The sequence below is a fragment of the Tenrec ecaudatus genome, chromosome 17, assembly GCF_050624435.1.
Source record: "Tenrec ecaudatus isolate mTenEca1 chromosome 17, mTenEca1.hap1, whole genome shotgun sequence".
Lineage (NCBI taxonomy): Eukaryota > Metazoa > Chordata > Mammalia > Afrosoricida > Tenrecidae > Tenrec > Tenrec ecaudatus.
This window is the reverse complement of record NC_134546.1, coordinates 54,701,012-54,718,025: the sequence shown is the minus strand read 5'-3', so window position 1 is coordinate 54,718,025 and position 17,014 is coordinate 54,701,012. Positions and strand designations below refer to the sequence as shown.

At 44.1% G+C, this 17,014-nt stretch overlaps 1 protein-coding gene across 3 annotated transcripts in view; it reads right to left on the bottom strand.

Annotated features, from left to right (window-relative positions):
* The window catches only part of SIN3A (SIN3 transcription regulator family member A), a 64,346-nt gene that overhangs the window by 21,280 nt on the left and 26,052 nt on the right, over window positions 1-17,014 (bottom strand). For all 3 annotated transcript variants that reach the window (XM_075535999.1, XM_075536000.1, XM_075536001.1), the window contains exons 3-10: window positions 13,913-14,089; window positions 8,441-8,547; window positions 7,583-7,865; window positions 6,231-6,482; window positions 5,565-5,717; window positions 5,259-5,417; window positions 3,320-3,409; window positions 397-515 (exon numbers count right to left, since the gene is read on the bottom strand). In XM_075535999.1, the coding sequence (XP_075392114.1) occupies window positions 397-515; window positions 3,320-3,409; window positions 5,259-5,417; window positions 5,565-5,717; window positions 6,231-6,482; window positions 7,583-7,865; window positions 8,441-8,547; window positions 13,913-14,089 (1,340 nt within the window). The remainder of the gene's footprint in view (window positions 1-396; window positions 516-3,319; window positions 3,410-5,258; window positions 5,418-5,564; window positions 5,718-6,230; window positions 6,483-7,582; window positions 7,866-8,440; window positions 8,548-13,912; window positions 14,090-17,014) is intronic.

Below are 17,014 nucleotides of genomic sequence, written 5' to 3'. Positions count from 1 at the left end.
CTGTTCCATTCAGCACTCACGGCTATGTGGTGGTGCCCAAGAGGGCCAAGAACCAGCCATGCTTCTGATCAAGAACCCTGCCTCAGCATTCAGTTAATTCTTCCGTTGTGACAGAGTCAGATTCTAGAACCCCCAGGTAGATAGATCAGCAGCTCAGGAGACCACCTATCTAGCCATTCATCAAGAGGCATGTTAACCCTTTTCTGTGTTCTCATCTCTGGAGTTGGAATAGAAAACGTCCAGACCCTTTTAACACTTTTTTTATGAGCCACCAGACAAGACCCACATCAATCAAATCAACTTCTCATGTATACTCACAAACCAGATGATCATCTTGCCTCTAAAATTTGTATCCAGGCGAAGCCCCTCCCCCCTCCCCACGGCCATTCCATTTACCCTAGAAAGGGGGAGACGAGCTGGACTAGCTCTGCCCGAGAGATCACCTCCTGGTTAAAGATAACCAGACAGCGCAAGAAGTTCTCATAAGCTTCTGCGCTCCGAAGAGCCTTCCGGACCTAATGGAGACAACCGAAAAGAAAAAGAAAAGATCTAGTTACATGAAGGAATTAGGAGAGCCTACATTAAAAAAAGAGAGAGAAATTTGAACCCACATATTTGAGGAATCACTGTGATCATGATTGTGAAAAAACTCTCATTGCCATCAAGCTGATGCCGAGTCTCAGCAACCCTACAGGACAGGGGAGAACTGCCCCTGTGTGTTCCGAGACTGCGACTCTTTATGGGAGTGTGGAGTCCCGTCTTTATCCTGTGGATCAGATAGATGGTGGTTTCGAGTCATGGAGTTAGCAGCCCAACTTGAAACCACAATAGCACCTGTTTTGACAAAAGGAGTCATTTAAAAGAGAAAACTACTGAAAATATTTATGGCTCAAGTCGTAGCTTGGACTTGTCCCCGATAACCGGGGTGGGTGGCACACATATAAACGAGTGTGCTGGCTCTGGTGGAGCTGGGCAACGCTGAGGAGGGATCACCAGGTCCTTCTCATAGTCTCTGTAGCTTCACACAGGTTGAAACTTTCCATGACAATTTCATGGAAGTGGGAACTAGGAGTAAAGGAGACTTTTACTTAGCACATGCTTTCTTCTCCAGCCATAAGAGATACCCAAGCTTTTGTTTTCTCCTTTTTTGGGATGCCTCTCTTAAGAGATACTGACACCATGAATCTTGGTCAACAATGTTTCCAAGCTCTGGTAGGTCATCTTGAAAAATCAACTTTTAAAGCAAGCTATTCCTGTTCCCTGGTGATGTGGCTTTCCCTTCCTCCATTTTCCATTATTGAACATTTTAATATATTAAAAAAAATAAAGTGTCAGGGCACATAGACTAGCCTGGTTAGATGATCAATGTGGAGCTTTAGCTCCACAAATAGGTATTTAGTACTAAGATCCTCTGATGGGCGCTGCAGACGCCCACATCAACAACTCCTGCTCTAGGAGCTCAAGTACTTTTAATAACCATCCATTAATGGACACCATACGGGTTACAGCCATACATTTACTGCAGTGTTTTACACACACACATACACACACGCACACACAATCCTAAGTGTGACATTTCAGCAATATTTAAGCGGACAATTGAGTGCCCCTTCCTAATGCCCATATTGCCCTCCTCCTCTAGCCCCTAGAAACCATGAATAAACTTGTGTCTATGCATTTCATTATATTGGCATATGTTCTTTTAAAGATAAAAGATGTAATTTTTGTTCTACACATATTTTACATTTTTATTATCTTTATTGAGTCTATGTTCAAATATCCTCAGATCTACTAAACATCTTTTTAACACTAGTATATATGGTATTTATTCAGTTTATTAATATTTATTAAACATTTTATTGGAGGCTCTTACAGCTTATCACAATCCATACATTTACCCATATTGTCCAGCACATATGTACAATGATGTTGCCATCATCATTTTCACATTTTCTTTTTACTTGAGTCCTTGGTATCAGCTCATTTCCCCCTCCCCCCTCCCTCATGAATCCTTGATAATTTATAAATTATTATTTTTCTTCATGTCTTACACCGACTGCTGTCGCCCTTCCCTCACTTTTCTGTTGTTCGTTCCTCTGGGAGGGGGTTATTTATCGATCATTGTGATCAGTTTCCCCTTTCTCCCCCCACCTGGTATCCCTACTCTCATTATTGGTCCTGAGGGGTTTGTCTGTCCTGGATTCCCTGTGTTGAAAGCTCACAACTGTACCCATGTACATGCTCTGGTCTAGCCGGATTTATAAGGTAGAATTGAAGTCATGATAGTGGGGGGGCTACTAAACATCTTTTTAAAAAATCGGTTCTTAAAATTGGGATTCAAACAAGGTCTCCATGTTGCCATTGCCTTTTGTATCCTTAATTCCTCTTTAACTCTCACAGTGTTCCTCAATCCTCCTCCACTGTTCTAGCCTTGCGATGGCTGTGAGTTGGCGTTATCTATTTGCCTCAAGAGTCCTGGGGTCACAGTGATTACACGTTGGTCCCTGAAGAGACAGATGGGGCTTTCTACTCCTGTAAGCAGTTACAATTTCAGAAACTCAGAGGGGCAGTTCTGCGCATTCCTATAGGGTGGCTATGGGTTGGCATCAACTCAATGGTTTCGTTTTAGGCAGCCTTCAGCCTTCAGAAATGGTTCAAGTCAGAGCTACGGACTGTGCATATCTCCTCAGGATAGCTCAGAGTCCCACAGGGCCTACCTTTAGGACACAGAACAGTCAGAGATATGGAGTCATTTGCCCTTGTGCAAAAACCCAGAGGTACCCCCAAAAGGATAAATCCCCACCAGATCAAGCTGAGCCGACTCCTATTTCAGGAGAAGCCTATTGGCTGCCAGTTACCCTGATGACTTCAGTTATGCCACCCAACAGCCTTTGCCCTAGTTGCAATTCTGGCGCAAGTGATTCTAATCCACGTGATCAGAATCACTTGGAGAGCTGCGAACACACACAATTAAATCAGGACCCCACGAGCCTCGTCTGCATCCAATGCAAGCGACGCACCACAGCCATTAGAGTGCAAGTCCCTCTAAGTGTAAGCCCACCCTCCACTGGCTCAGAACCGGATATTCTGGACATTGACAATACAAAGTCACCTTTCCACACATCTTTCCAGAGGACGAGAACACACTTCGAAGCTTTCTTCCACTAAGCAAAAAATGCCCTATTTTGCTACAAACCAAGCCCTAAAACAAAACAACGGGGCCATTTCTCTAGTTTTGCTAATCATCGTAGCAGATTAAAAGAATTTACAATTAGAAAACTATGATATAAATTAGGGTATAGCAATAGACACTGCTCACCTTATCAAAAAATAAAGATTCAGTTCCCACGCCATGCTTGCTGCCATCTGCTACAGAGGAATCCTTCAGGTTGATCAATTTTGGTTTCTTCTACAAAAAAGAAAACAACACCAAAAGTTCGGAGATTGAAATTCACAACCATTTTATTTTCACCTGTATCCAGTGGGCCCACCAGTGACCACTGCTAATAATTCAGAAAGTCGCTAAATCAACTTCCAGACTTCTTCAGACCCTTGTCAGTTTGCCTGCCAGCTTCTTTCTCCACCAGGGAGAGGCTCGCCAGTCTACACTCCCCAAGTGCTCTCTCACCATGGGAAGTCTTTCAGAGTTAATACCCTGTCTTCCTTTCTCCAGGGGCCGATAGCAACTGGAACCTAACGCCACTGCTTCATTCCCCTAGTCTGTAAAAAGAGCTGGAGTCCCCTGCCTGGTGTGGATATAAGTCCATCTTTTATTATCAGTAATTCAATTTTTAAATTTCATGGGGAGAGGTGTCGAAGAACCACACAAAACCAGGGCTAACTCTGTAACAGAAGGAACCGTTTTCCGTCTTGTCCATTAACATCCGTTCAGAAAACTTACTCTCTCAGGCTACTCTTAAAAGAAATGAACAGACCAAGACTAACCCTGCCCAGCAATTTACTTGAGGAAAGCCACTTCTGGGAAGAAATGCACATGTACTGTGGGCAGGCACGACTTTACCTGTGTAACCTCAGAGTGCCCTCCTCTCCGAGGAGCCATGGCCTCGGCTTACACTGACTGAGCAGAGAGGAGGTGGGGCATTGTAGGAGCCCATCTAGTGCTTCCACCTGTGGGTAATCGAGGGTGGGCGAGCCCAATCTATATGCTGGGCTGGTCTCTACGACGAAGGTGAGCATATGTATTTAAAAAAAGAAAATGAGTATCAATTATTACCATGTCTAGTGTGATTTCAATAGAACCTAGTACACAGACACTGAAAAAGCAGGGTCTTTCAGTAGTGTCTACTACCTGTCAGTCTTTGTAAGCTTTCTGTGAGCAGATCAAGAGTTTGCTGTAAGAATCAACATGACAAGACAACTCACTAACAGGGGTTTAGGCCTATCCATGTTCTAGCCCAATGGCCTTGCCTTAGAGATTAAGATGACAGATGAGAGCTGGTAACACAACCAAGAACACTGGACAGAAGAGGCCTCTAGGTCTCATAAGACCACAGATCACTTCTGAAAAATCATCAAAACCCACGACTCTTTCTGGACATAAGAGCATCAAATCAGAAAAAGGAAATACTGGTTATGTCTTAAAAACTCTTGCAACAAACAAAGTAAAAAATGAGATGACAGCTAATAACAAAAAAGAAAATACAGAGGAAAACACTAAGAACTAAGGGGCACAGTCATCCAAGCCACAACTGGCGGTCTTAGGAGGCCTGCGCATGGAGGGTCAGGAGTCGGGCTGCAAAGCAAGGTCAGCCGTCTGAACCACCAGGTGTTCCCGCAGGAGAAAGACGAGCTCTTCTACTCCCAGGGTTCCAACCCAAACCCACCCCACGGCCACGGGGTTGACGCCGACGCACAGGGACCCTGTAGGATGGGGCAGAACGGCCCTTCTGAGTCTCTGAAATAAGAGTCGAAAGCCCCGTGTTCCTCCCACAAGCAGCTATAGTGTTTGAGAACTGCTGACCTTGCAGGTCGCACCCCAACTCAAACCCACTGTGCCACTAGGGCTCCACTCTGTAAAGGGTTAGGCTCAGAAACCCACAGGGGCAGTTCAGTCGGAATCGAAAATTCAGTGGCAGCGAGTGTGGTGTGGTTTTGGGGAACATTTGTTTACAGAGTCAGATACGAAGCTTGAAGTACACAAACTCGCCCAGGACACCCAGACCCCAACTGCCTGAATGCTGCGGTTAAGAGAATAACTGCCCCCACAGGCCAAACGAGCAAATGCTGCTAGTTTTCACCTTCACGGGAGGGGCTGTGCCTGTCCCAGAGTGCCGGCGGATCTGACAGCCATTCTGGCTGGGCCTCTGTGGCTTGTTGTTCAGTTGGGGCTTCTTCACAGTGCCTCCATGGTCATTTCTCACGGAATCCACCTTCTCAGCAGTTGTTTTGCTTAAGAGCTGATCAAGACACGTGAAAGAAATTAATGCTCTTATCAAAGCAAGTCATGTATGAAAAGTACCTTCCTGATTCCAGCTTCTTAAGACAAGACTAATGCTAAATAGTGTAGTTTTGTGTATATAAAAGAAGAAAAAAAAAAGAATTACCACCGAGCTGTTGGCATCTGGTAGGAACTGTCCAAACTCTGACAGCAAATCTTCCTGATTTTTAAAGAGCCGCGCCACTTGGGCGTACACCTCCTGCTCTGTCAACGCAGGGGTGTAGTTCCCCCCAGCTTCCTTGGCGTTTCGCTGCTCTTTCTGAATAAAAAAATTACAAGTGAGAAGAGGTCAGAGTGCTACTATTTTGAATGACTTCCTTTGTACACTTTCTGGGCTATCTAATAGGAGTTTTGTATGCTACTAGACTGCCCCTGTCTTAGCACCCGTTTTGACCAAGAAAGGAGAAAATGGTGGCTGACAACTCCTTTAAAAGTTGGATAGTAATTGTCCATGCCCAGGGACAACTCCCATGTGATAAAACACAAAGCACGAAGAGAAATTCTTCCTTTTACTGTTGATTAACTGCACAAGGCAAATTGTCCCTCTGACTTTCCAGATAAACAGCTTTCCCGTTACACGGCTGCTTGCTGCAGGGCACTTTCATTAGGCAAAGAAAATTGCCTTACACACTCTCACCGTACTCTCCGGCTGATTAATTTCCAGTAAGGATTAGTGAGCATCAACAATTGTTATTCAGGTTCTTCTCAAGCCAGGCGCCCCTGAGAGAGAGGGTAACCTGGTGAAGGGAGATGAAAGGGCAAACTCACTTACTTGATACGTGTGCAAAATCTCCAGAAACGCTTTGTAGATGTCGGGCTGCCCCTGGAACCTATTCTTGATCTTATTAACATAGTTGATGGCGTGATTAAACTCCACAGGCTGATTGTTCTGCAAGGATGGGGCTGTTCCCAACGAGATTGTCACTGGTGTGTGAGGCTGGACTGGCGGGGAACGTGGAGATGCATATGGTGGAAGTGGGGGCGTCTGCTGACTGGCTGGATTATGTGCTTGTAGTTGAGAAGGCTAAAACAAACAAAAGCATTATCAGGAACACAGATAAGAGAAACAACACACCTGGCTAACTTAGAGTCTTTACTACTGGCCAGGTCATTTTCACTCCATCGAAACCGTACTGGGAGTAAGAGGTGTGAAGAGCTCCCACATCCCACAACAATTCCAATTCAAAATATAACCTTAAAGCCAGAGATATTTCTAATTACAGGAAATAATTTTAATATGTGATTTTTTAAAAAAGTCCATTAGTTCACCAAATACAAACAGATAAGAACACATTTTACAGAGATCTTTAATATTCGTCAGAAAAGCTAGCACCCTCAATATTGGCTTAATTCCACATAAAAAGTCGTTGAGATCATTGCTACCCCAGTAGGACTTGCTTAGATGATGAAATGTTCTCTCTTTGCACTGTCCTGAGTGATAGCCACATGTGGCTACGGAGCTCTTGAAATGGGGCCACTGCAAATGCAAGAAGAGCTGAATAGATTTTACTTAATTGAATAGTCCTAAGTGGCGGGTGGCTACTTTATTGAGACAGTGCAGTTCTGAGCCAAGAACCTGTCACCACCATGTGCTCCTGCTCATCTTCATCTGATCCAGTCAGGTCAAGAGAGTGTAAGTGTTGAAGATAACGACCAGGTGGGCAAGGACTCTAATGTAACCATGATAAAATGGTCACTTCTGCCTAGGCTGTCAAAGTACTATTTCACAAAGTCACTAACTCTGTGGATACTCAAAGGAGTTCTTATAGACTGCTGTGTAGATTTGAAAGCGACTCATGAATTTCGACCCCCTTAGTGCTGAGCAGAATGGTGCTCCACAAGGTTTTCATGGCTGGGACTTCTCCAAAGCAGATAATGAGGCCCGTCCTTAGAGGTGCCTCCAGAGCTTCAAGTCACAAGCCCCTATGCTAGTAGTGATGTGCACCACCCAAGACCACCATAGCTGTTAAAAGATACCTGAATATTGGGTGTGTGAATGTGAACTACTTTAGTCGTGTTGATTTTTCTTTGATGACATCATCTAAGTATTGCATAATGGGGACACGTCAATGAAGTGATTTCTATGCTGAAATCCCCATGATGGAAAACTTTCTTGGTGCTCACCTTGCTGACTTTGGCAGGTGGAGGCTGAGGAGCAGGCTGGGCAGGAGCTGCGGTTGACTGTGCTGAAGGCTGGGACGGATGTTGGGGTGGTGGCTGAGGCTGAGGCTGTATGCCATGGGTGGGGATCTGATGAACCTGACCAGGAGTTGTGACATTCACCATGTCATTGGTTTGCACCTCAATTTTGTAGCCAGGGGGCAAAAAGGTATTGAAGCCCATGATCAGGTCCGGGTGGCCTTTGAACAGCTGGGACACCCGACTGATCACTCCTGGAGTGTCGATGCTGATTTAAGAGAGAAAAAAAAGACATGAAGAAGAAAAACGGTTCACTTTCTACTGGGCTTTCTAAACAAAATAATGGATAAAACAACTTGCACAATTAACAGCACATAAAACACTCTTTAAAAATTTGAACAGAATGTACATTTATGGTAATAGTTATCAAACAAATATCAAGACAGTAAATCTAAGCACAGTAAATTTGCCTGTACTTAAGCAAAATCAAGGCCTGGTGCACGGCGTGAGGCCTTCAGTGCTGCACGAGCTGCTCTCTTGCAACTGACAGAACTTCGGCGTCTCTCTTTTCAGTGTGACAAAGGGAAACAGCCGGCACCATTACCAATGCGACTTCCACGACACAGATGATGCGCAAAGCAAATTACCAACAGGAAGAAAACCAAGGTCTACTTCCTGTCATTTCAATCCATAAAGACAGAAAAACAAAGACATGGTCTTGAAAAGTAAGTCGACCACAATGGGGCATCCTTTATCTTCTAACAGAGGAAAACAAACTATATTCCTCCCCCAACAATCAACACTCCAAGCACAAAACTTGAATATCACACGTATGTCATTTACCTCTGAGATTTAAATTCCTTCATGATGTCAAGGAAGTCATTGTAGACCTGAGGCTGACTACCAAACTGCAGCTTCACCTGGTCAAGATAGGAGAGCGCGTCTTCCACCTGAGACAGACAGGGCGAAATGTCAGAGTTAGAGGGAAAATAACCCAGGAATCATTAAAGCAAAATCAGATTATTTAAAAATAAAACAATCTTTTATGTAAATGAAACAAATGTGTAGAAAAATGTGCACGGAGATGGTGACAAAGTAGCCACAGTCCTGGCTCCATAGAACTTCGTTGGCATCTAGTCAGGAATCACAACAGAGAGGCAGCATACCATACAGCAGCGTCAGTAGGTAAAGAGTGGGCAGGTGTTGAGTGTAGGGAAGGATGGCTTCCCCAGGAGAGGGTCTAGCCTGAGCTCTACGGATGAGCACAGGGGCGCCAATGTGACGCCTGTGAAGAGTCAGGGAAGCAGCATGGTGAAATGCCACACGGGACCTTTGGGAAATGGAAGCCAGCCAACTCGCAGTGAGGATTCAGCAGACACAGGTCACAGGACAGAGTAAAGGGCTCTCTCTCACTGAGTCTCCACAGGTATACTTGATGGATGATGACTGTCACATCTGTCTCCTATAGGTTGGCTAGTGGGTGTGAAGCACAGGCTGTCACCCAAGTGCTAAACTCCTGTCCTAGCAGGACTCCCCAAACTGAAGAAGTACTGGGCTCAATTGTAACCAAGGAATTCCACTTGGCCAGGAGTCCTTTGCACTGGCTACTGAAGTCTTTGTTTCGCTTTGCTTTAAATACAACCACAGCTATCATTTGTTATGTGGTCACATACTTAAAAGTTTGATACATATCTGACATGAGATGAGTCCTACTTTTGTGATACACAAGAGACCAGGTGCTGCTGCTGCTGGGAACGTGTTGGCCTACTGACCAAGCTTTCCAGATGGTCCTTGACATAACGATGACAAAGATTCACGGCTTTGCAAAATCTCCACTGAGTTGTTGGTGTGCGCTTTTATGACGACATACAAATAGGTGTGTAAATAGGCTACTGAATGTTTTCTCAAGAGCTGCCCTAGGCTCCTCGAGGCAATAGTTACATCAAGAGTATGTCATTGTTGCAATAGTACACAGCTGGTGCGAGGGGATACCCAACAATAACTGGGACCCCACCCTCCCAAATCTTTGTATTTGAATTATTTTTACAAAACACAACCTTGGCACCTTCCCACTTCCATTATACTTAATACAAATGTCAAATCTGTGATTCTATTCTTGGAAGCATTTTTTTCTTCACCTCTTCAACGTTGTCAAAATGCTGTCCTTTCATTTCCCTCTTCATTCAAGGAAACAAAAAGAAGTCCCACGAGCCAGGTGAGGTGAGTAAGATGCGTGGGGCAAGAGAGGGCATGAGGCATGCTGGGTTTTTTTTTTGCTAAAAAATTGGCTACTGATGGCTACATGAGCAGGTGCATCATCATGATAGCAAAACCAGTCCCCATCTGCCACAAATCAAGCCTTTTTTGTCGCACAGTGTTAACGCAATCTTTTCAGAATATCTAAGTAGAAAGCTTGATTAACAACAGCCTGACCTCGAGGAGTGAACACCAAGAATACTATGAACTGACATATTCGCCTGTTTGGGAAGTTGGTGGACATCAAGAACAAGGTTAGTTATCGATCAACAGTTCACCTTTTTTGAAACAAGAAAACCACTAGTACACTTGAGTTTTTCCCATAGTGCGTTGTGTTCAACATCACAACAGTCTCTGGGGCATTTTTCCCAAGCAAGAACTAAATTTTCAGTCACACACTGTTCTGGTAAATCAGCCATCACACACACACAAAAAAAAGGGTCAAGAGAAACCTTTACCAAAAAAAAATCACTGTGACCAGAGAGCACTTTCCCAGGTGACGGCCACTGGGTGCACTAACTCCAAGCAAATTGCTCGATGCTCACCTCACACACTAAGAAAGCTCCACTCAGCCCATAGACTTGCTCTATACACCGCCCCCCTGCCTTTGGTGGTTGATCTTTCCATACTTTAGAAATCAAATGGCCATTTCTAGTAGACATTTTCATTAACGGCCAAGTTGAGGGCACGGAAAACACGGGATTTGGAGCAGGAACAAAGACGTCAGAGATATTTAAGAAAAGAACCAACAACCACATGAGCACGGGGGGAGAAATCAATCGACATGATATATTGAAATACCAGTACTATATCAAGCCAAAAAAGCCTGAAGGAGAGAAGTGTATGTGATATGAGATGGCTTCAAACAGTTCCTGAAAATGTAGTCAAAAGATGAATGGCATTTCTCTCAACTTCTTGAAGCTCCCCTGATATGTGTATGTTTAGAAGAAAAAGGAAATGTGAATGTCAGTGAACCATCGTTTAAAAATTAGTTATAAAATAACACGACCTTTTAAAGAAAGAGCATGACCCCCGCATTATAAATGAGATGCCACATTTAAAAATCATGAGCAAATTCTTCCATTGCCTAAAGTACACCTCTCTATAAAAGTATGCGCAGAATCCAAGAACCACAACTTAACAACAACAAAAAACAAAAGCCCAAGCCTTACAAGCAGCTACTGAATAGCTACAGACATAAGGGTGGGGGCATCGAAGGAGAATCTTAGCCTTCGCCGCCGAATTTCCCTGGATCACTTTAACAGGCTCATTCAGATCTTGTTTGGAAGACCAACACAAACAACTATAAAGAGAATTTGCTAAATATGTGCCAAATATTTATGGTGCTGGCATTCAACAAATAACAAAATCACACCAAGCATCCCTCAAATCATTCAAATTTTCCTTGTCACCAATCTGCCAAACACAAAAGGGAAGTAGGGACAATTTGATGCTTAAAATAACCTAAGCATTCCCACTGAATACATCCTTATTATAGCGTATAGTAAATTGTTTACTGAAGTTGATGCAAATGCTTACAAAGCATTTTGACTGATTCAAATATGGCAGGTAATGTGGGAATACTGATCTAAATCTTATGGCAGCACAAGCAAGCATTTTACCTCTCCTCATTAGAAAGCACACACAAGTTACTGTGCTTAGGAATCACACTCAAGTGCTGATAACTGAAGGAACAAGCCAGAAACCCAAGCTCTCCCTGTGATCCTCACACTAGAGCCCCGCCTCTACAGCCATTGCTTGCTTCTCTGCCAGTTTCTATATAACAGAGTACAATCCGTATACTTATACCCAGGACTCCTGTGAGGAAACTAAGTAAAGAACATGTTGTGCTTTGATAAGGGCAATTAAAAAGGCCCCAAGAATATATTTCTATTTTAATAGCACATTTCAAAAACTATGTGCAACAATAAAGCATTAACTATTGAATACAGTATTACTATGGAATTAATCACATTAAAGAGTTTCAGGGCTTGGTAAAGTGCTAAGTCTAAACAGCAATAAATGTGGGCACACAACCATCACTCTACAGAGTATTAACATTTGAAAGAATGTATCTAGTAGCAGATGCACACAGCCTGTGTGATCACGAGGTGTCAAGGTGTCGAAGGGATCCAGGTATCAGGCATCAAAGAACAAAAAATCTTATCATTGGGTGCTCACCTCCCTGATACAATCACTGAAGACAAAAGATGCATAAGCAAATGTGGTGAAGAAAGCTGATGGTGCCCAGCTATCAAAAGATAGAGCGTCTGGGGGCCTTAAATGCTTGAAGATAAACAAGCGGCCATCTAGCTCAGAAGCAACAAAGCCCACATGGAAGCAGCACACCAGCCTGTGCGATCATGAGGTGTCGAAGGGATGAGGTATCAGGCTTCAAAGAAACAAAAATCATATAATTGTGAATGAGGGGGAGTGCAGAGTGGGGACCCAAAGCCCATCTGTAGGCCACTGGACGTCCCCTAACAAAAGGGTCTGGGGGAGGAGACGAGCCAGTCAGGGTGCAGTGTAGCAATGATGAAACATACAACTTTCCTCTAGTTCCTAAATACTTCCCCACCCTCCCACCCTCCACTATCATGATCCCAATTCTACCTTTCAAATCTGACTAGACCAGAGGATGTACACTGGATAGGAACTGGAAACGCAGGGAATCCAGGACAGATGATACCTTCAGGATGTGGTGAGAGTGGTGATACAGGGAAGGTAAAGTGGAAAGGGGGAACTGATTACAGGGATCTACATATAACCTCCTCCCTAGGGGACGGACAACAGTAAACTGGGTGAAGGGAGATGTCGGACAGTGTAAGATATGACAAAATAATAATTTATTATCAAGGGTTCATGAGGGAGGGGGGAGCAGGGAGGGAGGGGGCAAAAATGAGGACCTGATGCCAGGGGCTTAAGTGGAGAGCAAATGTTTTGAGAATGATGAGGGCAACGAATGCACAAATGTGCTTTACACGATTGATGCATGTATGGATTATGATGAGTTGTATGAGCCCCTAATAAAATGATTAAAAAAAGAATGCATCAGCAGAGCCCATACAAGGTATCCGGAAAACCATCTAGCAGTGTTTTAACGCTGAAATCTTTTGTACCCTCTTTAAAGATCTTGCTTGAGCTAATGGAGAGAAGAACAGGTTTGTAAATGTATAGTTTGGTACGCTATGTTGTCCATGAAGCTTTCTAACTTCCTCAGGCCAATATGGCCTAAGTTCCTGAGTGTTTCAGAAGGCTGGAATTATTTGCAACACACAATGCATCCTTCAAGAAGCTATCATGCTTCCCTACCTCCAAGCAACTCATGATAGAATCAGGCTAATGTGCCCAAATTAAGAGCTAGCATCTTATCTCTTTCTAGTGCAGACATCTGTATCTCATGTACTCAATTCCATGTTTTATAGAAACGTAAAATTAGCAAAACTGAAACCTGGAGTGCTTGCTGCAACTCACACCGTCTGAAGAGGATCGCTCAAGCAAGCAGCAGAGCAACAAGGCTAGCTGGGAACACAAGCTGCACTCTCCACACACACCTCACGGATGTCAAAACACACGCTCAGCAGAACAGATGAAAGCATTGCCACTTCATTTACAATTAGTTTCTCCAACTTTAAATAAAGAATATGTCTTACTAAGAATGGACCTGAAGATGTCAGCCAATTCCGCAAGTGATGTACAAGAATAAAGAGATCACACTGTAAGACATTGCCGGGCAGTAAGACCTAATTACTGTTCTGGCCCACCGCCCATCACATGTGTGCTCAATAAAACCTTGTGCTAAAAACTAAAGCGTTTAGAAGGAGGCACCCATGCTAATGGGCTTTAAGGTTTAGTTTCTAGGAAAATAGCTCCTCCCTTCTGATAATTTGAGTACTATGCAGCTAATACATTGCACGCACATTTCTAGACTCGGGTCCCAGAATTCGCCTATGGATCACACACTGGCACTAAGATGAGATGTTCAACGCTGTCAAGCCACCACAATGTTCCCAACTCGGATAAAAACAAAATGACAGGAAAAAAAGAGCTGAAGAGCACCTTGAGTCTTTGAAACTGTTGCTGCCCCTGCACGGGCGCCACTGGCGGGGTGGGGTGCGTGTGGCTCTGGACCACCTGGCCCCCGTGGGGCTGTGCAGTTGAGGGGTGGTGATGGCTGCTGTGAACCGCTGCAATGGCTGGCCCATGACCGCTGGAGCTCTGTGGTACAGCAGAAACCTAGGAAGACAGAACACAGGCAGGAAACATTAGGGTTTATACAGTCCCCCCCAGGTGTGTCATACACAGATAATTAGACAAAGTGCAAAACAGTACCCACAAAGAATGATGAAACAAATGGTCGCCCAGTCACATAACAGGATTCTCTGCAGCTAGTAAAAATTACTTAGATCAGACCTTCCTGCACTGTGAAGAGGCAGTCTCTCCTCTTGAAAGACTGGCTAAAGAAGCAGAGATGGCGCGCCGGGTCGAGGTGCCTGGGGGAGGAACCCCTCAGAAAAGGAGAACGGCTGCACAACTTCAGGAACATAAGCAGTGCCACTGAACGACACGGGCACCGACTGCAGAACTCCAATAGGCTGTGCTGCAACAACAGGATTTAAAACCCTGACACACCACGGCAAGAAAAAGTGGAAGAGTCTAGAACAGGGAAGCCTAGAGAGACAGAGAGATTAGTGGTTGCTGAGGGGCTTATGGATGGAGGGTTTCTTCCTGAAGTATTCTAGACTTGCCTGTGATGATGATAGCATCTCTGTGAATATACTAAAACATTGTTTTAATTATATACTTTGAATGTGTGAATTAAATGGCATATGAAGAACATCTCAATAAAGCTGTTTTAAAAGGGGAGAAAAAGACAAGCCCATAATTTTTGTTTGATTTGATGCAATTGCTGTCAGTATCTAAACACTCAATTCCTCATCAGACTAACAAAGTCTACAGACCAGCCCTCAATAGCACAGACATAGACGACGCTCTCTCACCGTGATCTAACTTTTAAATAAGGAGACTACGGGACACCAAACTTCCCTGTCTTGAGGTAAAGAGGTACCACAACTTGATGAATAAAGTTTCTTCACATTTCCATACATTTCCAAAGATTGCCCTGACAGAAAATACTGAAACCATAAATTCACAGAAAAAAGACTCAAAAGAAGTTAAAGAAAAACTATTTAGTTCCAAAAGCTCAACCCTCTGTCAAAGAAGGGTTGTTAGTCTGAGCTGCTGTAGTCTAACATGTGTATGCTGAATAGGTTTTAATACGACCTTATTGGAATCTGTCAGTATGGGGGCGGCTGGTTTTATGTGGGCACATTACAGATTTGACAACCCCATAGGGCAGGTAACAGACAGTTGTGAAAATAAAAACGATCACCAAGGGCAAACAAGTAGCCTTGCTTTGTCCTAAATCCTTAAAAGTCCAGACTAGCTCAGTTCTGATATGAGGCTCCAGCCCCATATAGTAAAACAAAACAAAACATATGAAAGAGTGATTCAGGATAAATACTGCCAATAAGGATTACACCAAGTTATATTCCTAGCATCAGCCATACTTTGTAAAAGCCACTACCAAGTTAACGGAAGACCTTCCCAGGCTCGTTGTTTAATTAAAAAAGAAAGATTTTGCTGGAACCTATCCCTCTATCTAAGGAGGCTTAGTGGGTTACATGTGAAGCAGCTAACCACAAGATCAGCAGTTTGAAACCACCAGCTACTCCACAGCAGAGTTATTCCATTTGAGCCCAACAGCCCATCCACAGGAGGAAGAGGAGGTGGTCTGCTTCCATTATGATTATAGCCTGGGGGGGGGGGGGCAGAGAAAAGAGCAGTTGAGACTCAAGTCAAAGAACTTGTTTTGGAAATGATGATGGCAACACATGTACAAATGTGCTGGATACAACTGTGGTATGGAACGTTGTAAGAGCCCCCAATAAAATGACATTTTTAGAAAAGACTACAGCCTTGGAAGTCTACGGGGCTGTCCTACTCCTGTAGTCATTATACATTGGAACAGACAGTGACAGGGACTGGGTGGTGGGGGTAGGAGAGGGGAGGTGGGCAACTATATTATGAAGGGGCTTCAAAAAGTTCACCAAAAAACTCCATTTTTTCCTCAAACACACCCCCAAGTATGTAGGCCTTAAAAACAACCAAAACAACCATGGTCGTCTATTACTTCCATACTGTGCAGCAGACATGTTCTCCATGAAAGCAAGACTCTGGAAAACCAAACAGGACAGCCAGAACCCATGAGACGTTAGCGTGTATAGACAGCCTTAGCTGTCTTTTGTTGTTATAAACGTGTCTTTGGCTCTCAGCCTTTAGCAATTCAGCTTTTTGCAGATGGATAACCTATTATCACTTAGATCCATCTGCTGAGCAGCCCTGTCCCTGACTGATGTGACTTTTCCCTCACCACGAACCAAAACTCAGTGCTCTGCAAACAATTACAAAAGGACAATGAACAAATGTCTTCCATTTCCACACAACAAACTGAGCAGATGAGATATGTGATCAGGACATGGGACAACAAGAATAAATGGCATGCTGTTGATAGGCCTATTGCTAGCCTAAGTCTGGGAACAAACTGGCATTGCCTACCCAAGTTGAGATGCCAGCACTCTGTGAGCCAGCAACCTCTCTGAGAGGCTCTCAAGTGCCCACCCACCTGCTGGCTGGTCTGCAAGAAGGGGCTGCTCCAGCATGTGACTCCCAGTGTCGAGGAGCACTCTGCTTAACTGAGTTGTCCTCTGCGGGCAAGGCTCCCACATAGGAGCAGCACCGTGGCGTGCGTGCGTAGAGGATCACAATGAGCACAACTACATGAGAAGCATGCACCCCATGTTCTCAGCAGCACCTCTGATCAGCAGGCTAGAAACTGCCCAACTGTCTCTCACCAGTGAGACGGATAAGCACCGTCCTCTGATTTGTACCAGAGTGAAAATGACTCATTTACAGCAACACTCAGTGAAAACAAAATGAGTCAAAGAGCATATACAACATTTACATGAAAGTTCAACAAACTCACGCTAACTAAACAATATTGTTTCAAGACACAAACAAAAGTAACATAAACTAAAAGAAACTAGATTGGCAGACACCACGCTCCATTAGCAGACCAGGAAGGAATGCAACGGACATGTC